At 37.6% G+C, this 26,683-nt stretch overlaps 1 protein-coding gene across 1 annotated transcript in view; it reads left to right on the plus strand.

Moving 5' to 3' along the window:
- LOC763311 overlaps window positions 1–26,683 on the plus strand; it is a 90,183-nt gene that overhangs the window by 43,499 nt on the left and 20,001 nt on the right. Inside the window, exons 27-43 of the mRNA XM_030988885.1 lie at window positions 6,719–6,885; window positions 7,760–7,936; window positions 9,865–10,038; window positions 10,684–10,902; window positions 13,456–13,693; window positions 14,289–14,444; window positions 15,303–15,419; window positions 17,892–18,097; window positions 19,221–19,311; window positions 19,919–20,122; window positions 20,690–20,803; window positions 21,256–21,504; window positions 22,569–22,757; window positions 23,664–23,848; window positions 24,132–24,315; window positions 24,893–25,018; window positions 25,467–25,562. Coding sequence (XP_030844745.1) covers window positions 6,719–6,885; window positions 7,760–7,936; window positions 9,865–10,038; window positions 10,684–10,902; window positions 13,456–13,693; window positions 14,289–14,444; window positions 15,303–15,419; window positions 17,892–18,097; window positions 19,221–19,311; window positions 19,919–20,122; window positions 20,690–20,803; window positions 21,256–21,504; window positions 22,569–22,757; window positions 23,664–23,848; window positions 24,132–24,315; window positions 24,893–25,018; window positions 25,467–25,562 — 2,892 coding nt within the window. The remainder of the gene's footprint in view (window positions 1–6,718; window positions 6,886–7,759; window positions 7,937–9,864; window positions 10,039–10,683; window positions 10,903–13,455; window positions 13,694–14,288; window positions 14,445–15,302; window positions 15,420–17,891; window positions 18,098–19,220; window positions 19,312–19,918; window positions 20,123–20,689; window positions 20,804–21,255; window positions 21,505–22,568; window positions 22,758–23,663; window positions 23,849–24,131; window positions 24,316–24,892; window positions 25,019–25,466; window positions 25,563–26,683) is intronic.

Raw genomic sequence — 26,683 nt, forward strand, 5'->3', positions numbered from 1 at the left:
CACTGGCACTTGTCTTCTCGTTGTCACAATAACAGGTTTTAATCTGATTATTCTTTATATCTAAAAGTTCTGTCACTGAACAAGCTTTTGATTTTTGGATATTTTAATTCTTCTGAAAGATAAATCGTAATGAATTAAAATGTTTTCTAAAATTCATAGTTTTCTGGAGTTTTTGCTTGATTTAACATTTAGAATCATGGAAAGACTACCTGGTCATGAAATGAAATGTATCTAACAATTATTCTCTCGACTCTATATCTCTTCTTTTTTAAGATATTATCACCTGAAAAGAAGCATACATAATAGCATTCTCTTAACATATCTATTGATGTAATTTTTCTGAATTTCTGTTATATTACAGATGAGGAAGCACCTGTTTTGAACTGCCCAAATATATCTTCTACTACGGATCAGGGACTCAATTCATCATCTACTGTTATGCTGGAATCAACTGCAACAGATAATGTGGATTTTGAACTAGATGTGAATTGCTCCCATTTATTCCCAGATATATTTCTACTAGGGGACACCACTGTGAACTGCTCGTCTACAGATGGTGCAGGAAACACTGGCACTTGTCTTCTCTTTGTCACAGTAACAGGTGTGAATATGATTATTCTTTATATCTGAAAATTCTGTCACCGATCTAGCTTCGGACTTCGATATATTTAATTTCTTGTGAAAGATAAATCCTGATGAATTTTGATGTGTTCTAAAAATTAATCATTTTGAGGAGTTTTTGCTTGATTTCATAACTTGAATTATATGAAAAAATCCTGGTCATATAATAAAATTATATCGTTACGCTTTCAACTTCACAGGTTATCTGCGAGATTGAACATAGTATTGATATAACTTGATTCCGTTATAAAAAATGAATTTCCAAATAAAAAAATTGTTTGGGGTGGCATCTTTTTCTTGAATTGTCAACATTATGCTTGTCATACCAAAAATACTGTACAGTGATTATATAAACAATAAACTTCTTATAAACAGTAGGCTTGCGGGTGCACCATGTGAGAGAAAGGGAGGATCTTAAGACTACATTAAACTACAAGTCTTCTGTGTTCTTCTTTATCTTCTCTCTTTAAAGACATTTAAGAGTTCATTTTCAATCTTCAAACATGTATCCCGCTGGTGTGCGGATGTTTTGTCCCTATCTAGTTGTGGTTTGCAAGTTTGTTGTTGTTTCTTCAGATTGAAATGTTCTGAGTTTCTGGTGTTGGAGTTGCTTGATGGTTGTTGCCATTCTGTTGTGGTGTTTCTGCTTGAGTAGATGAAGTGTAGTCTTTGTCGAACCTAAAACGCTTTGGAGTTGGGTTTGCTAACGTAATCTTCCTCAGGTGAGATCGGTTTCGTCTCAGGATTCCTCCGTTGGGTGATGATACTTCATACAAACTAGGCTCGTCGCAGACTTTAGATATTGTGGCTGGTATCCAAGTATGATCTTCGGGATGTAGGACTCTGACGGTTTGTCCTACGTGGAGTGGTGGAAGATCTGGACCCGCATGTCGATAATGTGTTTCTTTCATCTTGCTTTGTCGATTCAAGAGATGATCAGTTGCTGTAGATTCTTTTGAAAGATAATGCATAAAGCAAGAGCTTGAATTCTGAGATTTAATTTTGTTGTAACATACCTAGTAATTGTATCTGGTAGGGGCTCATCACAAGTTTCATCCCCTTAAAACAGTTTTGGATTTTCTAGTAAGAGCTGGAAACAGAGTTTAAAAATGCTACATTTTTATGCCCGCAAGGAAGTAGCCGGAGGCAGTGAGAATGGAGCAATCTGTTGATTTTCTCATTCTGCATAATTATTTTGACAACATTAGCGGCATTTTCTATCCCACTTATCTCAACTTATTTATTTATCGTTAATGTGCCATGTATTAATAGTAGAAGTCTATACATTTTCATGGGATTCATTTTCATTACATACAGAAACATGCGCACCTTCTTTGTAATTGTATCTGGTAAGTGCTCATCTTAAGTTGTATCCTCTGAAAAAACAGTTTTGTATTGTCTAGTGAGAGCTGGAACCAGATTTTACAAATGCAACATTTTTATATCTTATATAATCTTGCTTACAGATGATGAGAAACCAGTCATCGATGAATGCCCAAGTGATCAGAGTGCCACCACAGACAGCGGTGATGCTACAGCTGTAGTAACCTGGATGCCACCTACAGCAACAGATAACTCCGGAGTTCAGACACTGACATCCACTCACAATTCTGGAGATAACTTTCCAATTGGAAGCAACACAGTGACCTACACCGCAACCGATATTGCAGAGAATACTGAAACATGCACCTTCCTTGTAGTTGTTTCTGGTAAGTGCTCGTCTTAAGCTTAATTAATCCCTTAAAAACCGTTTTGTATTCTCTTCAGGGTCTAGTAGTGAGAGCTGGAACCAGATTCAGAAATACAACATTTTTATGCCTCTGTTGCAAAGTAGCAGGAGGCATTTTGTTTTCAGGTTGTCCGTAGGCCTACATCTACGTCCAGTTATCTTGATCGCCTTATCTCAAGAATTGATATAATAGATTCCTTCCACATTTGGGTCATGTATGTATATTGCAAATCTAATAACGAACAGATTAGATTTTGGGGTCACAAGGTCGAAATTTAGAGGGCTCATTATGTATGCAAAAATAGCTTGTCATTGATGAGTTTGAGGGTCTTAGTATTGGGTAGCTAACTCAGGAAAAATAGAGTCGGCAGTCAGGTTTGTTATGGCAGACATGTTGTTTATTCAACTACAACGTATACCGGATATCGCATATCGTAACATCCCCCTTTGGAAAGATGGGAATCAGTGAACATCACTGATCGACGATTAATAAACATATTGCTTTGAAAACAATACTTTTGCTAGTATGCAAGTTTTGGTCATTTGCTTCTGGTCATTGTTGTTTCTTCAGATTGAATGTTCTGAGTTTCTGGTGTTGGAGATGCTTGATGGTTGTTGCCATTCTGTTGTGGTGTTTCTGCTTGAGTAGATGAAGTGTAGTCTTCGTTGAACCTAACACGCTTTGGAGTCGGGTTTGCTGACGTAATCTCCCTCAGGTGAGATCGGTTTCGTCTCAGGATTCCTCCGTTGGGTGTTGATACTTCATACGACCTAGGCTCGTCGCAGACTTTCTTTGGATACTTTGGCTGGTATCCAAGTATGATCTTTGGGATGTTTGACTCTGACGGGTTGTCCTACGTGGAATGGTGGAAGATCTGGACCCTCATGTCGATCATGCGTTTCTTTTCATCTTGCTTTGTCGATTCAAGAAATGATTAGTGGCGGTAGATTCTTTTGAAAGATAATGCATAAAGCAAGAGCTTGAATTCTGAGATTTAATTTTGTTGTAACATACCTAGTAATTGTATCTGGTAGGGGCTCATCACAAGTTTCATCCCCTTAAAACAGTTTTGGATTTTCTAGTAAGAGCTGGAAACAGAGTTTAAAAATGCTACATTTTTATGCCCGCAAGGAAGTAGCCGGAGGCAGTGAGAATGGAGCAATCTGTTAGTTTTCTCATTCTGCATAATTATTTTGACAACATTAGCGGCATTTTCTATCCCACTTATCTCAACTTATTTATTAATCGTTGATGTGCCATGTATGAATAGTAGTAGTCTATACATTTTCATGGGATTCATTTTCATTACATACAGAAACATGCACACCTTCTTTGTAATTGTATCTGGTAAGTGCTCATCTTAAGTTTTATCCTCTGAAAAAACAGTTTTGTATTGTCTAGTGAGAGCTGGAACCAGATTTTACAAATGCAACATTTTTATATCTTATATAATCTTGCTTACAGATGATGAGAAACCAGTCATCGATGAATGCCCAAGTGATCAGAGTGCCACCACAGACAGCGGTGACGCTACAGCTGTAGTAACCTGGACGCCACCTACAGCAACGGATAACTCTGGTGTTCAGACACTGACATCCACTCACAATTCTGGAGATAACTTTCCAATTGGAAGCAACACAGTAACCTACACCGCAACCGATATTGCAGAAAATACTGAAACATGCACCTTCCGTGTAGTTGTTTCTGGTAAGTGCTCGTCTTAAGCTTAATTAACCCCTTAAAAACCGTTTTGTATTCTCTTCAGGGTCTAGTAGTGAGAGCTGGAACCAGATTCAGAAATACAACATTTTTATGCCTCTGTTGCAAATTAGCCGGAGGCATTTTGTTTTTGGGTTGTCCGTAGGCCTACATCTACGTCCAGTTATCTTGATCGCCTTATCTCAAGAATTGATATAATAGATTCCTTCCACATTTGGGTCATGTATGTATATTGCAAAGCTAATAATGAACAGATTAGATTTTGGGGTCTCAAGGTCGAAATTTAGAGGGCTCATTATGTATGCAAAAATATCTTGTCATTGATGAGTTTGAGGGTCTTAGTATTGGGTAGCTAACTCAGGAAAAATAGAGTCGGCAGTCAGGTATGTTATGGCAGACATGTTGTTTATTCAACTACAACGTATACCGGATATCGCATATCGTAACATCCCCCTTCCTCTGGAAAGATGGGAATCAGTGAACCTCACTGATCGACGATTAATAAACATATTGCTTTGAAAACAATACTTTTGCTAGTATGCAAGTTTTGGTCATTTGCTTCTGGTCATTGTTGTTTCTTCAGATTGAATGTTCTGAGTTTCTGGTGTTGGACATGCTTGATGGTTGTTGCCATTCTGTTGTGGTGTTTCTGCTTGAGTAGATGAAGTGTAGTCTTCGTCGAACCGAACGCGCTTTGGAGTTGGGTTTGTTGACGTAATCTCCCTCAGGTGAGATCGGTTTCGTCTCAGGATTCCTCCGTTTGGTGTTGATACTTCATACGACCTAGGCTCGTCGCAGACTTTCTTTGGATACTTTGGCTGGTATCCAAGTATGATCTTTGGGATGTAGGACTCTGACTGGTTGTCGATCGTGGATAGGTGGAAGATCTGGACCTGCATGTCGATCATGTGTTTCTTTCATCTTGCTTTGTCGATACAAGAGATGATCAGTGGCGGTAGATTCTCTTGAAAGATAATGCATAAAGCAAAAGCTTGAATTCTGAGATTTTAATTTTTTTGTAACATACCTAGTAATTGTATCTGGTAGGGGTTCATCTCATTTTTCATCCCCTTAAAACAGTTTTTGATTTTCTAGTAAGAGCTGGAAAAGGATTTTAAAAATGCTACATTTTTATGCCAGAAACGAAGTAGCCGGAGGCAGTAAGAATGGAGCAATCTGTTGGTTTTCTCATTCTGCACAATTATTTTGACAACTTTAGCGGCATTTTCTATCCCACTTATCTCAACTTATTTATTTCTCATTGATGTGCCATGTATTAATAGTTTGATTTGATTTGATTTGATTTGATTTATTGGTTTCTGCATCTTTTTTCTTTTTTTCATCATACATTTTCATGAACATAATATGGCTTGATACAATATTTCAAGTGTATATAATTTTTATACAGATAATAAACGATATTAAACACATATATTGAATTTAAACAAAAATATTGAAGTAGTAGTAGTCTATACATTTTCATGGGGATTCATTTTCATTACATATAGAAACATGCACACCTTCTTTGTAATTGTGTCTGGTAAGTGCTCATCGTAAGTTTTATCCTCTGAAAAAACAGTTTTGTATTGTCTAGTGAGAGCTGGAACCAGATTTTACAAATGCAACATTTGTATTTCTTATATAATCTTGCTTACAGATGATGAGAAACCAGTCATCGATGAATGCCCAAGTGATCAGACTGCCACCACAGACAGCGGTGATGCTACAGCTGTAGTAACCTGGATGCCACCTACAGCAACAGATAACTCTGGTATTCATACACTGACATCCACTCACAATTCTGGGGAAAACTTTACAATCGGAAACAACACAGTAACCTACAATGCAATCGATGATGCAGGAAATACAGAAACATGCACCTTCTTTGTAATTGTATCTGGTAAGTGCTCGTCTAATGCTTTATCCCCTGAAAAACAGTTTTCTATCCTTTAGTGAGAGCTGGAACCAGATTTCTGAAATGCTACATTTTGATGCAGGTTGTCCGTCCTTCCGTTTGTCCATCTGTGTGTCCTGTTCTGATGATCAGAAATTCTCAAGAAACAATTGATGGATTCTAGCCAAACTTGGGTCATTTATAAATCTTGCAGAGGTTATGAAGTGAATACATTTTGGGGTCATGAGGCCAAATGTCAAAGGTCATGGGGCTCATTATGTATGCAAAAATAGCCTTTGAACACATTAGTTTTCAAACCTACAGATGGATTATTTTCAAACTTGAGTTTTTAAAATTACTTCTGATTTGGTTTGTACGATCGCTCTAACAGCGTAGTAGTAGTAGTAGTATTCGTTGCCATATTGCCTATGTAAGCAGCTTTGAGAATGTGTCACACTTAATATATGTCATTTCCAAAGCCACACAGCAACTGATAATTAAGTAAACTAAGCGTAGAAATTTTGAATACAGGTATTTAGTTCTGTATTAATACATATTACATTTAATTTTTTCATCAGGAACAACTTTAGGATCAACACCTGAAACAACACCTGGAAGTACAACAACTACAACACCTGGAACAACACAAATGCCAAACAGCAATTGATAACCATGTACAAATATGCGTATAAATCTTGAATAAATCTGTATAGGCTCTTTAGTATCGAATATAACATTTATTTTTATCTCTCAGGAAAAATACCGGAAACCACACCAACCACTCCTCCACCAAAACTCTATTTCCCATATGGAGATTCTATCCAGCAAACAGTTTTCCAGACAGCTGCACTCGATTTCATGACTGTGGAAATAGAAACTGGAATACCTATAGGCGAGAATTCATTGTACTCCTTCGTGACGGTAAGCTCAACTTCTCATTCCTCTTCAATCAAGCCTCGTTCGAATATGAAGCGGTTGTGATGACGCATGTACGGTGTGACCCGCGCTTTAAACTTATGTGAAGTCTGACTCATGGCTAAGTAAATTCCTTCATGACCATTGTTGTCATTCTTTTACAGGTTACAGTATACATTTTTTTACGCAGCAATTTCTTTTGCACGAGTTACCTCACCATATATGAACGAGTCTTTACTTGGTAATGTAAAGACGTTATCGCGGAAGAGGTTTACGGTACACCATGTGTAAAGTCCTAGAAGGACTAAGGAAAGTGGATAGAAATAGAAGTGAAATGGAAAGGCGAGAAAGTGGAGGTTGGAAGGAAGAGTATCTTACGGAAGTGAGTATAGTCCTGAAAAGGACTGTAAACCAGAAAGTTGTAGACAGGATGAGAGGTTTGAGTAGAAGACTGGATTGAGTTGGAGAGTTGAGTAGATGAGAGAAGCTGGCTTGAGTCAGCGAGTAGAGTTGCAGAGCAGGAGCAGGAGAGTAGACTCAACGTTTCGGACAAGTTGACTGTCCGTCTTCAGAAGACAGTTCTAATTCGAGAAACGTTCCTTAAATGAAAAGTTGCAATAGTACATATTTGAGAGACGCGATCTGACATTGACATTTCTCTATCCAAGAGTACACTTAGATTCTTTACAATGACTGAAGGGCTCATGAATACATCACCAACTGTTAACTTAAGATCTGGTAGATTACGTAAACTGTGAGGAGAGGCTACTACAAAGAATTCTGTCTTCGAGTCATTCAACTTCAATTTATTAACTAACATCCAATTTCCAATATCTGAAATGCAATATGTCTTTCATTTTTTTGTTGTTGATAATTTCAGGCCACAACAACAGGAGTTATCCAGTTTTCTAAGCAACGTCCTACAAGAATGATGCTCACTCAATTCACAAATCCTTCAAGATTCGAGTTAATAGATCTATACGTATCAGATCCTGCTGTTGCCGTGTTTGGGGCACCTGTCAACGCTTATATTGGCAGCCCGAGTTTATATCATGAGGTATGTATGCAGCCCGAGTATATATCATGAGGTATGTATGCAGCACGAGTATATATCATGAGGTATGTATGCGGCACGAGCAAATATCATGAGGTATGTATGCAGCACGAGTATATATCATGAGGTATGTATGCAGCTCGAGTATATATCATGAGGTATGTATGCAGCCCGAGTATATATCATGAGGTATGTATGCAGCCCGAGTTTATATCATGAGGTATGTATGCAGCCCGAGTATATATCATGAGGTATGTATGCAGCCCGAGTTTATATCATGAGGTATGTATGCAGCCCGAGTTTATATCATGAGGTATGTATGCAGCCCGAGTATATATCATGAGGTATGTATGCAGCCCGAGTTTATATCATGAGGTATGTATGCAGCCCGAGTTTATATCATGAGGTATGTATGCAGCCCGAGTATAAATCATGAGGTATGTATGCGGCACGAGTTTATATCATGAGGTATGTATGCAGCACAAGTATATATCATGAGGTATGTATGCAGCCTGAGTATATATCATGAGGTATGTATGCGGCACGAGTATATATCATGAGGTATGTATGCAGCACGAGTATATATCATGAGGTATGTATGCGGCCCGAGTATGAATCATGAGGTATGTATGCAGCCCGAGTATAAATCATGAGATATGTATGCAGCCCGAGTTTATATCATGAGGTATGTATGCAGCCCGAGTATATATCATGAGGTATGTATGCGGCCCGAGTATATATCATGAGGTATGTATGCGGCACGAGCAAATATCATGAGGTATGTATGCAGCTCGAGTATATATCATGAGGTATGTATGCGGCACGAGTATACATTATGAGGTATTTATGCAGCACGAGTATATATCATGAGGTATGTATGCAGCCCGAGTATATATCATGAGGTATGTATGCAGCACAAGTATATATCATGAGGTATGTATGCAGCACAAGTATATATCATGAGGTATGTATGCAGCACGAGTATATATCATGAGGTATGTATGCAGCACGAGTATATATCATGAGGTATGTATGCAGCACGAGTATATATCATGAGGTATGTATGCAGCACGAGTATATATCATGAGGTATGTATGCAGCACAAGTATATATCATGAGGTATGTATGCAGCACAAGTATATATCATGAGGTATGTATGCAGCACGAGTATATATCATGAGGTATGTATGCAGCACAATTATATATCATGAGGTATATATGCAGCACTATTATATATATTTAGGTATGTATGCAACACGAGTATTTATCATGAGGTATGTATACATGCAGCCCGAAAATATAATATCAGTTATCTCTTATCAGGTTACTCTTTGTGCCACACAAATAATCTCTCTTCATTCATGGGACAGTCGTACCAAAAGGCTTCCAGATTATTCAACTGTCGTTATGGAATTGCAAAACCATTAAATATGCGAAATTTCACGTGTGGCAAACGAGCAAATGTGTAGATGAGGTGAAGAAAGCACACCTTGCGACCCCAGTTTCAACACTATATGTGCTAAGTGATTTTTGCCATTTTGAAATTTTACCAAAACATGAACAATACTTAGTCTCAAACAGCTGCACATCACTGATTATTACAAAATGTTGAGTACCAACAAATTACTATTGGTAATGATACCTACAATGCCAAATTGATTCAATTTTATGTATGACATTATTGAAACAAAAATGAGATGAGTTTTATTTTTTCTTTCCGCTTCGGATTAGTTTTTTTGTTTTTGTATTAAGTAAATTGGAGATCCTGTACAAAATCTTAACATTACTGAGGCAGCATATATATTGTTAGATATTTAGAAAGCTTGTTTATAAACATTTATTGGCATAAATTATACCTATTTTCAGGTGGAGCAAAGTGTGATTGAAAAAACCTAGTCTGTTTGTTAACGTAAGTTGTCATGTTTTTCAAGGTGTTCGAAAGCAGCACCGACGCAGTATTTTTCTCACTCCTGAGGAACAGACTGAGAACATTAGAGGCAAGTCCATGGGGCGCGGATAACAATGATGTTATTAATACGCTTAGCACTGCTGTGATGTTTACATGGAAGGACTTTCAACCTCACGGTTCAATTTCTGGGGAAGAGGTATGATAATTCGATCATGAGTCAAACTTAATGTTACAAATTCCATGCAAAGTCCATACAAAGGTTTAAGTTCATACAAGTTGATCTTTTTTTTTAATAATAATATTAATCTGTGTTTATATAGTGCTCAATTCATTGATCCAACGAAGTGCCTAAGCGCTTTACAGATATATTATTACCCCGGTCATCGGATTCAGGCTTACCCACACACAATGTATGCACATTTTCCACTCCCTTGGGAGCATTCCAGCCAGTTGCCATTTTACAAGCGCACACTTGCTCATTCAACCATATGGACTTTCGCATCCTACCGGGTACCCATTTAACACCTGGGTGGAGAGTAGCAAGTGCATGTAAATATCTTGCCAAAGGATATTAGTGCCGTGTCGGGATTCGAACCCTCGACCTTCGCATCTCGAGTCAAGCGCCTTAAACCACTCGACCACGACACTCCCACTACACTCCATTTTTCTGAAACAACTTTTCATCTTACACATATCACTTCTGTGTTATTGCGTGAAATACGTTTAACGGTAAATAGAATGTAGGTGACATTGAGAAAAATTGATTTTTATTTATTGACCCAATGACCTATTTTTCTCTCTCTATTCTGGCTACCTCCTTCCAATTCACTCGGCATTGCAGGTGGCGACGTACCAGGCAATAGTATTTACTAACGGAGCAAGAACAGGCGTACTGATGTTCTATGAGCAAGGTAGTTTCAGCTGGGATCCCCAATCGAAGGCGGTTCCAGTTAGGATTGGTTACAATTCTAAGTATACGTGGGCGAACCGGTTACTAGAATCCGATCTTAACGCAAGCTACAAACCAGACCAGTCTATTGGATCACAGTCAGGGACTCAGGTATATACATCAATTATATGATATTGAAAGGCCTTCAGTTGGTCCAGGGTAAATCTCACAAGCTGATAAGCATATTTATTAAAGCTCACAAAAGAGGGTCATTCAATATTATCATTATCATTGTATGTAGTCTAGTTTCTCAATTTTGCCCATCACATTCCTCTGTTTTTGTATTGACATTAAAACCAGAGGGCAAAATATATTTTGGCCTAGCTTATATAGGTTTTGTGCACGTGCATCAATTGGATTTGATTTGATATCTATATCTATTTACTCAATATACATCAACATACTTACCGTTACAATCTTATGATTTTAGATGTATGATAATGACATTTTATATACAGAAAATGGTTTGCCATAAACATAAGTTTAAAGTGACCCTTGATTTGGTTTGATTTGATTTCTGCATTTTTTTTCTTTTTTTCATCATACATTTTCATGAACATAATATGGTTTGATACAATATTTTAAAGGCATATAATTGTATATAGATAATCAACAAAATTAAACAAATATATTGAATGCATAATTAACATACCGGTACATTAGATGCAGGAGGGCTACAGAAATATGCAAAGTAGCTTGACGTGCCCGCAGCCCCCAACTTAGATACAACAAAAAAAAACAAAAAAAAAGAGTGACTTGCAGAGAAGAAAAGAAGAGGGGAGAGAAGGAGCATTGGTAATAATACAATAAATCTCATACATCTGCTGATTGAATGTAGGTTCATTCATGGATGGATAAACGATGCTAGGTCATAGACGATTACACATCATTGTTGAATGTACAGTCAATGTACACACGAACATGAATACAGTAGAATTACACACGACAGGCCTATATGGCTATGCTTCATATTTCTGTATATCATAGCCCACAGCTATTAAAGTTAGTATGCATAGGACCTTATGTTTCTCATTTTATACCTTCCCCCTTAAAACCAATGAAAATATTGTGGCTGTTTTTTGTTTTATTGATTTGCGGGGACAGGGGTTGTTTAATTAGGTGGTCTGTCGTTTTCGACAGATCACCTATTGTTTTCGTCAGAATTTTCTTTATTTATTTATTATTATTCTTTATTTTCATTTCTTCCCGTTTTTTGTGCCCCGGATAACTCAAGTTTGGTTTAGTTAATTTCATTAAATTTCTGCACAATTATAGGTCATTGTCATGAGACGTGACAGGAACATTTTCAAGGTCAATAGGTTATCGTGACGTCATCCAGGCGCCATTTTGTGAAATCACGTTATCCATCATATCTTCATGATGCATAAGCAAAGGTCATTCATATTCATATCACGTATACTTTAGGTCAAGGGTCAACAGGTCATGTCATCAAAGGTCACATGAAGGTCATGACGCGCGGGTACGTGTGCGTCAAAATTTCAAAAAGCTCAAAATCACTTAACAATTAAACGAGAGTACGAATCAGGTCATTTTAAGCATTTCAAAATTTTCCGTCCGTACGTGTCCCCGCGCGCGTTGCGCGCGCTCACAGCGCGCGGAAAGGGTCAAATTCAAATTTTTTACATGATTTAGATTCCTCTTACCGTAAATGACAATTTACATTAATTTCAGTCACCCTTGACCTTTAATAAGGCCGTGAGCGCGCGTCAAATTTCAAAATCCGCGCGTGCTGCTATGGGCAATATAATGCAAATTTGATCAAAAACATGGCATGCCATTTTAAAAATCAAAATAGCTCTTCAGATAGTCCATTGACCAAAACTTTTTTTTCATGGTTAGAAAAAGCAGTTGGAGATATGATTTCATGTCTCATTTGACCCTTAATTAACTCATGACGTCTTCATAGTGGCCTCCGAACTCAAAATTTCAATTTGAATATTATGACGTCAGCAGATTTTTGGAAAATTGATTGTATCTCTGTAAATATTAATCAATTTTCTTTCAAATTTTGATATGTTCTACCATAGAATATTCTCTACAAATGTAGTCGTCACAATAATTCATTTTGACAATGGTATCATGGCGTATTTTTGCGATTAAAGGAGGCATGTCAATTTTTCACATTTTGCGTGTATTCTCTAAGGGACATGACTTTTTCTCAAAACTGGATTCTACATTCTCGTCTTTCGCGAGCAATATCTCTGTCGTTTTATCTTTGTTTACAGTGAGCTTTGAGTATGTTGTAGCTGAGACAATAAGCTATCACTAGTGTGCCCTATATTTTTCGATCAGATGCCGGGATCATGCTCATATTTCACTTACAAAGTGGGATTTGAGAATTCCATTTTCCGTTTACGTGTAATCTCTAAGGGACATTTTTTGGTATATCGGTAACGCACTTGACTTCCGACCTCGAGGTCCCTGGATCGAGTCCGGGCGTGTCCAACAATTTTTTTTTCTTCAATTTTTTTACTTTTTGACTTGTCGGTGATCATTAAAATTGAAGACAGACCACCTAATTCGTCCCCATGACGAATTAAATTTCTAGTTTGTTTTTGTCTCTTTTTATTGGTGCCGATTAAAATCGTAATATCTGAATGAGCCTGTATACATATCCAATTTCTTTCTCCTTTGTAATTGCAGGGAATACTGATTTACAGACTCGACAACAACCCAAGCACGTTCATTAACTCAGGTCTGTTTTGCTCTAACTGGTACCTGGAAGACCAAGCCACCCTCTGGCCACCCTTGTGGTTCCGATTTTTCTTTACACCTCCATGTCCGTGTTCTGTTTGGCAGGCCATATTTGATCGAAGATATGGTTCCTGCAATTATTTATTTGACCAATCAGACCTGTCTGTGCAGAATAGTATTTTCCTTGGTAAGTTTGCGCACGTCTTCGAGTTTACTGTCCATTTGCTATCAGTGGTGCAATATTGTCACGCCACTCACAAAAAACACTTTGAACCATTGTATTAAAGGGCAAGTCCACTTCAAAAATAACTTACTTTCAATATTACTACCAGAGGCGCAGTTTGACATCTCCTTGCGTCACTCGCACATAACACTTTGAAACCGGCGTATTCAAACTGTTTCAAACTTCACCGATACATCGATAACAAATACAAGATTTTCAATTAAAACTTTAACTTAAATACACATTCATATAAGCATTGTTAGGCTTGGCCAACATCTTTTTCGAGCTAGGTACCGAGCATCATTATTGTTATTATAATTATTGTTATTATTACTTTTACATTATTATTATTGAAATTGATATTCGGACCTAGAGGTACTATTATTATACATTGTCATTATTTTCACAATTTTTATTATTGTCGTTCAGTGATATTATTATTGTTATTTTCAGTATTTCTATCATTGATATTGATACTACTACTACTTAAACTATTGTCATAACTATTATTATCATAATTATTATTGCATGATCGGAACTACACTTTATCTTCATCAAGGTCTCTTCATCCCATACTGCCAACAAAGCCGATGGCTGCCTTTCGGGGGTAGCTACCGATGTACGTACTTCTTTGGGCTTCTACCTGGCTACATAATCGACATATGGTGGAGTTCTCATTATGAGGCGTATACATACTCGTATCAACGGTGGCTTGGTAAGGACGAATCACATAGTTGTATTTTATATGTTTTCAAAAGAAAGTAACCTCGTTCAGATATGAGGCAGTATTAATTACGTAAGCATAAATAAGCTTTGCATTTTGTCGCTCAATGAATGCGTGCATACCCTACATGTAGTTGTAGATAACTATTTCCAGGTTGTGAAAAATACAAATAAAAAAGAAAAAGAAATAAATTTTTAAAACTACATTAAACAAACCTGTGTTAGCTCTTCATATCTGGACCACTCGTGCTCATGCTATGTTAGTAAGAATGGAATTAGAAGAATACTGTACTACTACTACTATGACGCATTAGACTATTACTACTACTACTACTACTGCTACGACCGTCTACTACTACTTTTTATTACTACCATACTCCTACTACTATGCCCACTTCCAATACTCTACTACTACTACTACTAATACTACTACTACTACTAATGATAATACTAATACTGTAATTACTACTGCTACTATACTCCTAGGACTATTCTGCTACTACTACGTACTACTTGGTTTGGTGTCATAACTTCAGAGCCCTAAAGTTTATACCAGGAGCATGGGAAGAAAAGGGCAACATTTCTGCACATACTGCATCAATTTTGTTTCATGACCATATTTTGTTGATGCAGGGAATTTTCAAAAGAAAAATTATCCTTAACTCTCACATTGATAGGTGCTTGGGTTCAAGAATGAGACAAAATTTTTACCCATGTATATTGTTTTCGGAGACATTATATTTGATAGGAACAATGTAGCAACACAACGAAATACAACGATTTGATGAATAATATATGTTGAAAGGAATATGCAGTTCTGATCAACATTTATCTTATTTTGTTCATACAGCAAATGATGTGCTCCCAAGGTATCACTGCTGCCAAGTAGCTGGTGGAGATTTCTGTGATTTGTACGAGGAAAGACGCCCTCCGTCTACATGCTCACGATATAGACCTCCGCGATCTGGTAAGCTTTTTTTAATTTTATTTCATATGTCTTATGTTGACAATAATAATTGGTAAGTAAGCTTCATGGTTAACAAAATTTCTAAAGTGTATGGAAATAAGAGGTGCACAAAATTCACCAATTCAAGCATCTACAAAACAGCCATAAAACGGGATTTTTACGCCAAAATAAACAACGAGTCTAAGTCAGGGATTGCCATAATAGTCATAAATGGCAAGAAAATAGCTAGAAAACGGCTAGAAAGCAAGGACAAAATACCGATTGGCGAGAACAACTGATTTTAGCTTACTATCTTTGTCATTTACGTATCTGAAAATCTGATCAGATATAGTCTCGGCAATATAACATCGTAATTGTGTTTTTATGCCTCCGCCACCGAAGGTGGTGCCGGAGGCATCATGTTTTCGGGTTGTCCGTCCGTACGTCCGTCCGTCCGTCCGTCCGTACGTCCGTCCGTCCGTCCGTACGTCCGTCCGTACGTCCGTCCCGTTTGACCGTTATCACAATATCTCAAGAACCATTTAAGATTTAAACTTAAGACTCGGGAATAGTATTTATCACCATAGGAAGACGATCTGATTAGATTTTGGAGTACGTAGGTCAAAGGTCACAGGTCACAGAGGTCAACTTATGAAATTCCTTGTATTGAGTTTGTTAGCGCGATATCTCAAGAACCATTTGAGATTTAAACTTCAAACTTAAGGATAGTATGTATCACCATAGGAAGACGATCTGATTAGATTTTGGAGCACGTATGTCAAAGGTCAAGGGTCACAGAGGTCAACTTATGAAATTCCATACATTGAGATTGTTATCATGATATCTCAAGAACCATTTGAGATTTAAACTTCAAACTTAAGGATAGTATGTATCACCATAGGAAGACGATCTGATTAGATTTTGGAGCACGTATGTCAAAGGTCAAGGGTCACAGAGGTCAACTTATGAAATTCCATACATTGAGATTGTTATCATGATATCTCAAGAACCACTGGAGATTTAAACTTCAAACTTAGTGATAGTGTGTATCACTATAGGAAAACAATCTGATTACATTTTGGAGCACGTAGGTCAAAGGTCAAGGGTCATAGAGGTCAACTTATGAAATTCCATACATTGAGATTGTTATCATGATATCTCAAGAACCACTGGAGATTTAAACTTCAAACTTAATGATAGTGTGTATCACCATAGGAAGACAATCTGATTAGATTTTGGAGCACGTAGGTCAAAGGTCAAGGGTCACAGAGGTCAACTTATGAAATTCCATACATTGAGATTGTTATCATGATATCTCAAGAACCAATGGAGATTTAAACTCCAAACTTGTTTAAATTGCTCTATGGCGGAGGCATCATTTTCGACTGCGCGCAGTCAAAATTCCATCTAGTTTTTCTTTGTATAACGTTGTAAATGTTGATGTGTTGCTATCTGGATGATGATTCAATGGTTCAATAATTCAATAAAGCAAATGATGAATATTTTCATTTGTTCTATCCAGACTTGCTCAGGCTGTTTACACCTTTCATCAACTTGAGTGCAGATAGATAGTATATAGTGAACACAATTGCATACACCATTTGTATACTTTAAGTTATATTAATGTTGCACAAGATGTCATTTGCCTGGTGTAGGATCACGGCAGCAATTGCCGTGGTTGTTGATGCGGCATGACCATGATAAGAGATAGTAGAAGATTGGAACTCAAAATGAATAGTGCAGTCGCTATTGACTGAGTTGATTAGATGAAAGGGAGTCACTCGTCAGTTTCCACCGGAGTGTTGGCTCAGTCAGTAGAGCGTTCGCCTCACAACCGGGAGGTCGTGGGTTCAAACCCCGGCCGCGTCATACCAAAAGACGTTAAAAGATGGGAGTTGTTGCTACCTTGTTAGGCGTTCAACAGTAAGGGATAGAGCAACATCGATCTGGCGCTGCTCAGTGGCTGCCAGGCTCACGATCAATTGGGTAGAAAGAATTTCCGTTTCGGTTTAATAAAATTTGGAGTGGACTATTAGACTATTATTATTATTATTATTCTGTGCAGAAGGCCATAATTCGCTGACATCAGATTTGGTGGATAAAAATCATTAATGTGTGTACAGGTATTAGGTCTGCACACAGCGAGCCCGTAGGCCAATCAAGAAATATACCCCCTCGTCTATCGAGAGTCTTCGGGTGAGGGAAAAATGAGATAATGACTTTACCATGTGGGGGAATGGGTGGAGAACGCAGTACGTTACATAAAGGCCTGCTTGTCATAAAACTGAAGGCTAATTCTGGTGACTGACAGCACCTCTTATTGGGTAACACCCGAATGGTGTTGAATTCTCCATGTCTTTAACATGCATGATTAATAACCAGGTCAAAAAGAAATGTCAGGTGTTATGGGCATTAATAATAATCAGTGATGATGATGATGATGATTGTATAAGAATTACTGCAAGATTGCTTCTATCCTTGTCATATGAACAGCATGGTCGTGGGGCGACCCCCACATCAACACATTGGATGGAAGAATGTATTCTTTCAATGGTCTTGGGGAATACATTATGTTGAAATACAACGATAACGATACATTCGTTCTGCAGGCCAGGACTGGCAAAGCCTTCAACAATAGCAAGCCTGTCGAAACAGGAACTGTTTTCACCGGTTTCGCTGCTACACAGGGCATTACAGTGGTAAATCTTGGTTAACACTTGTTCAGAGAATGCAGCGGTAAACTGCGTTGTTTTTTAATTTTTTTTTATGATGACGTATGCTTCATGTTTCTGTATCGTAATAACTTAAAGCTCGAGTGAGTGCACGTAGGATTTTTGTTACATACAGATGCCATTTATTTAAAATTATAGACAAAATGCTGTAGGTTACTGTGTCATATCTGAACAAGCTTTTGAGGTGAAACCTGTTTATAAAGACTGCTAGAAAGAAACAACAAAAGTAGTATTTGTAGACAGGTGATCTTTATTGACAGGTTTCTTTTATGTATTTCAAAGAAAAATCAGTAGAAACTTTATAAACAGACACTACATCAAGCGAGACTAGAATTGCAGTCTCTGTAGACCGGTGGTCCTTATTGTCAGGTTCCTTTAGTATGTATTTGAAACAGAAATCAGTGGAAAGTTTATATACAGACCACGAGAGGGAGACAATGAATTTTCGCTATCGCCAATATACTTCCAAATGCTCTAATGTACGTAGACTAACTCTTGGGTGTAATTTTGATCCATTTCCAGGAGATCTTACTTCTGGTGTACAGTGGCGAGTGCTAAGTCCACGTAATATGCATGAGCATTGTATGCAAGCACGTGTCGAAAAGTTGCTTTCTGATTCCGTATTTTTTATTACAGCAGTAACGAAAAACAAGAGAAAGATACTCCAAATCATATCGATGACCAGATTAAATAAAACAATGGAAGGCCATTCTCTTAATTTAAGAATACACATACCCTACCGAATCGTAGTATGTCTGTTGGTCCTCCATTGTGCCAAGGAACCCTAGCTATAGTTTAGTCCCTTCTGTTTTAGCACTTGCCAATGAACACAACCAAAAAAAAATGACGTTATTTTTTCCAAGCTTCTACTTGATCTTGCCCATCAAACATCAAAATATCTTTTTGTTGGTATGTCAAACAATACTTTCACACTTTTTTGGTAATGACCTATTCTTAGAATCCTGTGATAAATAATTCTTGTTAATGTCGGAAAATGTACACTTCATTTTTAAATTTGTTCTTATTTATTTTTGGGGTAATACGTGTGTGCATGCTGAATGTGTTCTCTTGTATATGCTTTAATAAACAGGTGGAGTTTTCCCTAAATGACAACAGAACTGTCATGAGGATTCTCGTTAACAGAACCGACGAGATTACCGACTTGACCGAGTTAGAAGGAGGTGAGAGAGGTGCAATCCAATTCACTTTTATACGTGTCTCCTTGCAAACAAAGATTGTTTTATTGCACGCTTGTGAAACAACGAAATGTTGGGTGTCATGTGCTATCTTCTCAGCCAATAGGATGGTCTCTAACAAAAACCTTATTTTATATAACAGAATAATTGATGGGTGGTACCCTTAACCATTCCAAAGGCGAGGGGGGGAGGTCATAAATATTATCAGTATTGTTATTTTGGCCAAGTCTGTTATCATTCTTGTTTAAGGTCATTTGGGCACCCCTTCTATCTAAAAAAAATCCTTCCTTGTCTAGGAAAAGCACAAAGGGATTCATTATTGGAGTAAGACAAGTATCAATATTATTATCACTATTATCATAAATAGTAGTAGTAGTGGTAGCATCAGTAGAATTAGTAGTACTTCTACTACTACTGCTACTTATATTATTATTACTTTTATAATTTGTATTATTAGTAGTAGTAGTAGTAATAGTAACATAGTTTTTTTTGTGTGCTTATCAAAAATAAGAAAAAAATAATATTTTGGGTTTAAATAGCTTTAAACATTTTTCATTATACTCACTCCATTATTCTCTCCGTTGTGACAAAGACGGCTATGCCTCTGCAGATTCTTCGTTTTCATTGACGCGTGAGAACGGAACCACTGCGGACGAAATCAAGGTCAATGCTTACTTTCAGGTTGGTGACACGCCCGCTACATCTTTCACCGTGACCTTTTCTAGCGGGTTTCTTCTCGCGACCGTCGAAGCACCGCCGGATTACGAAGAAGATGGACCTGGCAGAGGTCTTCTGGGTAAGTAGTCAGTTTTTTCACTCTAAAAACTAGAACGTTTACACAGAGCTGTCGCCAAACCATTTTGAACTGGGTGTAGGGGGAGGAGAACAATTTGTAGACATGCATAACAAGTCGACTGAAATTCTAGAATTTGACATTTTTCGGATGGTAAAATATGCCAACAGCCTATAAAATTGTTGTATTTTCGCAGACAGTAACATTCTAATATGGGTGTCGTGCCTGGTCATGTGATAATTGAAGGAGCTGTTCGCATATAACAGGTGATGGGTGATGCCTTTGGCTATTGAAGTTTCTTACAATCATGTTTATCTAACTTTATCTAATGCTGGATCCCAAACCAATGTTGCACGAAGCATGTTAAAAGTGTTACATTCGAGTTTGAGAACGATGTCACTCCTAATGCCCTAGGTCTTTTGTTCACACATAATAATATACTCATCCGCTGGCGATGCATTCTAGTAACAGGTGAGTGAAATAATTATAAAAAGAGGCAAAAGACAAAGACGAAAGCATTCAATTTTATTAAATATTAAGAAAATTGTCAATTTCATTTCATTTCTCCAGGCAATTTGAATGGCGATAGTTCAGATGATTTCTTGCTCCGAGACGGCACCACTCTTGAGGATTCGCTAGCCACAAACCTCACGGACAAGGAGATATTTGGCTTTGGACAGTCATGTAAGTTGATCTTTAAGCCTCATGCAGGAGCGGTTAACCGCTGGAATTTTGTCAACATGTCAAATTGGCAACAGCGCAACAAACAATGTTTGCATATTTTCTTGAATCATTCCATACTCCAGGGTAAATAAGTGACGATAAAAACTTGTCATTTTGATAATTATTCATATGGTTATCATTACTAAAACGGGAGTTGAAAATCTGTCTTTCCTTAAAAAATGTTCTCTCATTATTCCTTTTTGCAAACCCCAGTATAAATAAACGAGGATTAATCCCTGTTGTCCTAACCATACTTTTTGTTAATCATTTATATGATTTCACCTTTTTCCCTGTTGTCATATTATCATCATGGGTCCTACTACAATGGATCAATGATCACCTCTCAAACTATTGCCAAAATAGCCCTGTATAACCTATCCCAAATCACCTTATTTCTTCATTGCAAACTCCAGGGCAAGTCAGCGAGGTCGAGTCCCTGTTCGATTACAGCGAGAGGAACTGGACCTACTACAACCCCGCGAACTACACACCGATTTTCCTGAGTGATCTTCTGGCTCAGGACCCCGAGCGGACAGCTGCTGCAAAGGAGACATGCGGTGACGATGAAATGTGCTTGTTTGACTACCTTGCCGTAAGCCCAGAACTGGGAGCTATGACAATGGAGGCCGGGAATACATTTGATGACAACCTTGCCAACCTAGGTATTGTTTTAAGCTTTGCCTTCCATTTCGTCTCATTCCCATAATTTGCTGTATGCCACGGCAGGTTTTATTTTTATGTACTAAATAATGAATTGCACGTGGGAATAAATCAATTTTGTAGATTCACAAAACAAACGTCCAATGCGTATCTGTGTGTAGTACAAAGAAATATACAAATACAATGCAGTATGCGCTTTTATAAACATTACAAAACAAAAACCTTCAAACGCGGTAAACTGCCATGTTCACAGCAGCCTATGGGATCGAGCTTCTAAGATTCGGGAATATCCCTCAGTAACGATAACTATAACCATTGAATAGCCAAGAAGGTATTTTATACAATAAATGTTGAGCTGAAGTCTTGGTTAACATGATTACATAGATCTGTGAGCAGCAGGATGTTTAATATCCTTTTTACAAGTAGAACGATTTCTGTATAATTTGTTGCACGATGATATAATTTTCATAGTAGGCTATATAGTCCTACGTACGAAAAATGACGCCTCGTTGCATGGTACCTGACATAATTCGTAGGGGTCATCATTCATCGATCATCATCATCATCATTTATTGAAATCAACATGTTCCTTCTTACAAAGGATTTCTGACTTTCACGCCATGATAACACTCCTTCCCTCCACTTCTTCTTGTCTCAAGCATCCTCTTCATTTAGACCAACCTTTAATTCTGCTCTCTTTCTTCATCGCATCTGTGATAAATTTGGTTTTACCTTTCCATCTCATGCCTCTCTCTCTTATGCCATCCACTTTCAGATCCCATGCTTTTTTAACAGGTTCATCATCATTTCTTCTCAACACATGACCCATCCATCTCATCAATCCACTTCTCTTTTCCACTTCTACCACTGTATCTTCCAGACCCAACCTTTCCATGTGCCCATTGTGTCCTTTCTATCGGACAGTTTCACACCACATTCCATATGAACATTTTGGGAACATGCCATCATCTTTGGCTTGCAGCAAGTTTGGGGAAGATCGTGGTGGTGGAGTCAGTAAAGAATTAAAGTGTCCACTTCCTTTGTTATCTTCCTAATTCTTTCTCAGAAAATTTCCCGCCGAATGTAACTATGATCACTGATACCAACAATGTTCTTCAGGAAAAAGAGAAAGTACTATGTGTCACAGTTAACGAAACTGTTCAGCTGATGTTTACGGCTGAAGATCCTAATGACGGGGATATGGTCAATTTTACTTTAGCTGACTCTGTTCCAGATGGTGCAACTATCAGTGCTGGTAAATACAAAATATTTTGAATAATTGTAAGGATAAGTAACTTAAGAGAAAAAAAAATTGTACACATACAGGAGAGTTCTCCATAGCTATGTTAAAATTAATCCACTGACCATTTTGCCACTTTGAGATTCACAGAAATCATAGTAAACTCAAATTTCTAACGTTTTAACTTTCTTAACAGCTTATTATTGGTCAGATTTATTGCACTCATTTGGCATTCTGTTTTATGAACTTATTACAAAAGTTGGGTTGCCCTTTGAAGAAATATTGAACTAAACAAAAATTGCCCTAGCATACTGTTTATTGCACAGTACCATTTCATGGTCAACTTGCCGACAGTGAGTAACCTAATGTTAAATTCCCACTTCGCAAGCAGAGGTCTTGATGCGAGAACCAATTAGAGGAGGCGAGTTGGCTCAATCGGTAAAGCATCAATCTGCCTGTCAAACTAAAGATCATTGCTTCAAATCAAACCCAGGCAGGTGCATGAGGCCTGTGTTGTGAGTTAATTAGCATGCTTCTCCCCTGTTTCATAGACGCAGGCTATGTTAAATGTAAAACGCTCTGTTCCGTTCTTTGGATATGATGTTAAATGGGGGTGCTGTGTAGAGGAGCGTCACCATCTTTGAATGTTAGGAACCCACTGCACATTTTGTATACCAGTGAACTGGTCCACCTGCACATCCCCAATCAGTTATACCAGGAGGAGAGACCAGAGGGTTACAGTGATCCAGTATGCTGTTCGCCTTCAAGGCATAGGTAACACCAGATACTTAATAATGATAGTAATAATTAACAGGGACCATACTGCTACAGCTGACCAGAGATGGCGCCAGAGGGGATTTTACAGTATTGCTTCTAGTACAGTATGGTTGTAATTAACAACTGTCTCGTCTTATCTTTCAGATGGCTCTTTTGAGTGGACACCATCGAGTCTCAATGTATCAAGGATTGAGGTCATGGTCAGCGATGACCGAGGTGCGCAAACAGTGGTCTCCTTTAAGGTCAAGATCTGTGAATGCATGAACGAGGGCGTATGTGACTTCCAGACCCAAGCCGTAGGCCAGAATCTCAATGCTAATGGATACGCGGTGAGCTAACGTCATAATAGCTTGTCCAGATTTTGTTAATTTTTAAGGTTGTCACATAAAATTGTAAATGTTAACAATAGCCATTTCAGGTATCACCAGATTGTTGATCCTTGTAAGTTCTTGGAAGGAGAGTCCCGAAGACGCCAATCAAATTCATGTTATGTTTCATTAATTCTACTAAAAAACATAAGTAACAAATCATTTGTTACACATGTAACATACAAATTTGAAGACCAAATAATGTAGGAATGTATACACTTATTTACATTTGTTACACATTCAGGTTGTCACGTGCAATTGTACCATCGGGTGGTCAGGTGACCATTGTGAGGTAGAATTCGACGCCTGCGCAGGGTCTCCCTGCTACGAATCGGTACTATGTATGGACAAACCCGCTGGGGAGTCGCCTGAATTTCAGTGTGGTGACTGCCCGCCAGGCCTGCAGGGTGACGGAGAAACATGCTATGGTATGTTATACCAAGTTACTATAGCTTTGCTCTAATTTTGATACGGTGAACCAACTAAAACAAAAATTGCTCCCTCCCCCCCCCCAAAAAAAAAAAGATAATAATAATTAGAACATATGCCTGAAACAAAATCAGAGAAGAGGGAGAAAGAGGAAGATGAAGAGGAAGAAGAAAAAGAAAAAGAGGAGGAAACGGAAGAGAAAGAAGAAGAGGAGGAGGAGGGGGAGGAGGGGGAGGAGGAAATGGTAGGAAGAAGAATATGATAGCTAGTGACTGGATCTCTGTAAGCTTTCATTTCACTTTATAAGATTGTGAACTTGCATATTTTTATTGGTAAAAACTAAATATTAGCAAAACATATATGAATATATTTCATTAGTCAACATTTGCAACTCTCAACCCAATTGTTAAATGGGTACCTCTCAGGAGTACTCATTGCCATTACGGCTGCCAGAGCTAAAGCCACCATCCAAACTTCTTTGGAAGCACATAGCAATGGTATTTCAATATCAATATGATAGGCACTACTCAAGAACAGTTTATTATCATTATGACGATTTCTCCTTCGGATTTTAAGATGTCAACGAATGTGAAAGCAACACGACCAACGACTGTGAGCACACCTGTCACAACATCCTCTATGAATACTACTGTTCTTGCGACGATGGATTTACTCTTTCTCTGGATACACACTCGTGTATAGGTAAGAATGTTGAAGGACCGTCGAAACTAGGGCTATAGGCAATAACAAATGCAAAATTTATATGACGAATTTGCTAGTGATCTGATTCGGAATACTTGAAAATTAGAGAACAAGTTGAAATAAATGAATGATTACGTGACAGTATAAAAAGTTTCAATTGTTGTTATTAATTGTATTAGTAGTATACTTATAGTTATTATCATCATTACATTATCATAAGCATGCCAAACATTAACTGATGTTCATGTGCATGATGTATACACTATTTCGAATTCACAGGAAATTGTTCATGATTTAAGCTATCCGCGAAAAGAAAATTGATAAAAAGTTGCCAAACGTCTTCCTATCTTTATGAAGCATAAACATATGTATGCTACTTCCATATCCTGATGAAATCAATTTTGTTATCGTTTTTGTAACATATATATATTTTTTGTTTTGGAAACAGACAACGAAGGTTGTACACCTACTGCAATGAACAATACTGGTTCTCTGAATTGTACATGTGACCCTGGTTACGAGTTTGATAATGGAACATGTTCAGGTGAGATTTCTTGAAGTACATGTTTATACATAGGTTATATACATTGTAATATTTTATATATATATATATATCACATACATGCAAATACCTGCTTCATCATCCACATGTTATAAAACCATAAATTACAAACACGACAGCAACCAACATATCCGAACATGATTTCTATCTAGGGACATACAATAAGATATTGAAATACCTTTAGCCAATCCTTATTCATGCAAAACTGATGCAAAATATCTGAAGTAGGACATCTAAAAACTATCCAAAAACATTTTTTTTCCCTTCATATAAGTGTACCATAACCTCCAAATATTACGTAAATGTGAGTAAAATTGTATGTTTTGACATGATTTAAGATGGGAACCGGACAGCGTTTCACGAAGCATCATATATAAAACTTCACAGACATCTAATTGAAAAGTGTTTTAACTTAAATACACAATTTTCAATGGGATATCCACATATGAAGGGTTTCATGATACGCTGTCCAGTATTCTCACCTGTGAGCATATAAGGCACCATGCATCCGTGCATTTAATGTTTTATTTGAAATGGAGGCTTGATAAAATCTGTAGGTGTTTTGGTCTAGTGAATAAATTCTCTGGACTGTTTATTCATAAGGTTTAGGTTTCAAAGCCCTGTCTCAGCTTTAATGTCCTTTGGCAAGACCTTAATCAACATTTGCCACAATCCATCAAGGTGAGGTAAATGGGTTTCCTGGCAGGAATTGGTATACAAATGATACACAGCAGTGAGGGAATTAGTAAGAATTACCCACACAAGGTACCTTTGGAACAGTCTAACAAGCCCGAGGGTGTTTTACCAATGCCCGAACAAAATAATGTGTATTATTTGTTTTACTGTACAAGATTATGTTTTATTTGTTTTATAAGATGATGTTTTTATTTTACTAATGATCGGTCATCAGTAAAATTATATGTTAGTAAAAATAAATGCCTGGTCACGTGTACACCCTCAACCAATTATTTGATTGGGATCCGCTTCATCATCTTATAATTCCTTATAATGTTTGAGCGCTTTAACGGTATCCATGCTCAACCCAAGGTAATAATAATTGAGCGCCAGGAGTGGCAATGTGCCAGACATGAGCACTGTAAAAA

The sequence above is a fragment of the Strongylocentrotus purpuratus genome, unplaced genomic scaffold (genome assembly GCF_000002235.5).
Source record: "Strongylocentrotus purpuratus isolate Spur 01 unplaced genomic scaffold, Spur_5.0 spur5_scaffold_18, whole genome shotgun sequence".
In the NCBI taxonomy this organism is placed as follows: Eukaryota; Metazoa; Echinodermata; class Echinoidea; order Camarodonta; family Strongylocentrotidae; genus Strongylocentrotus; species Strongylocentrotus purpuratus.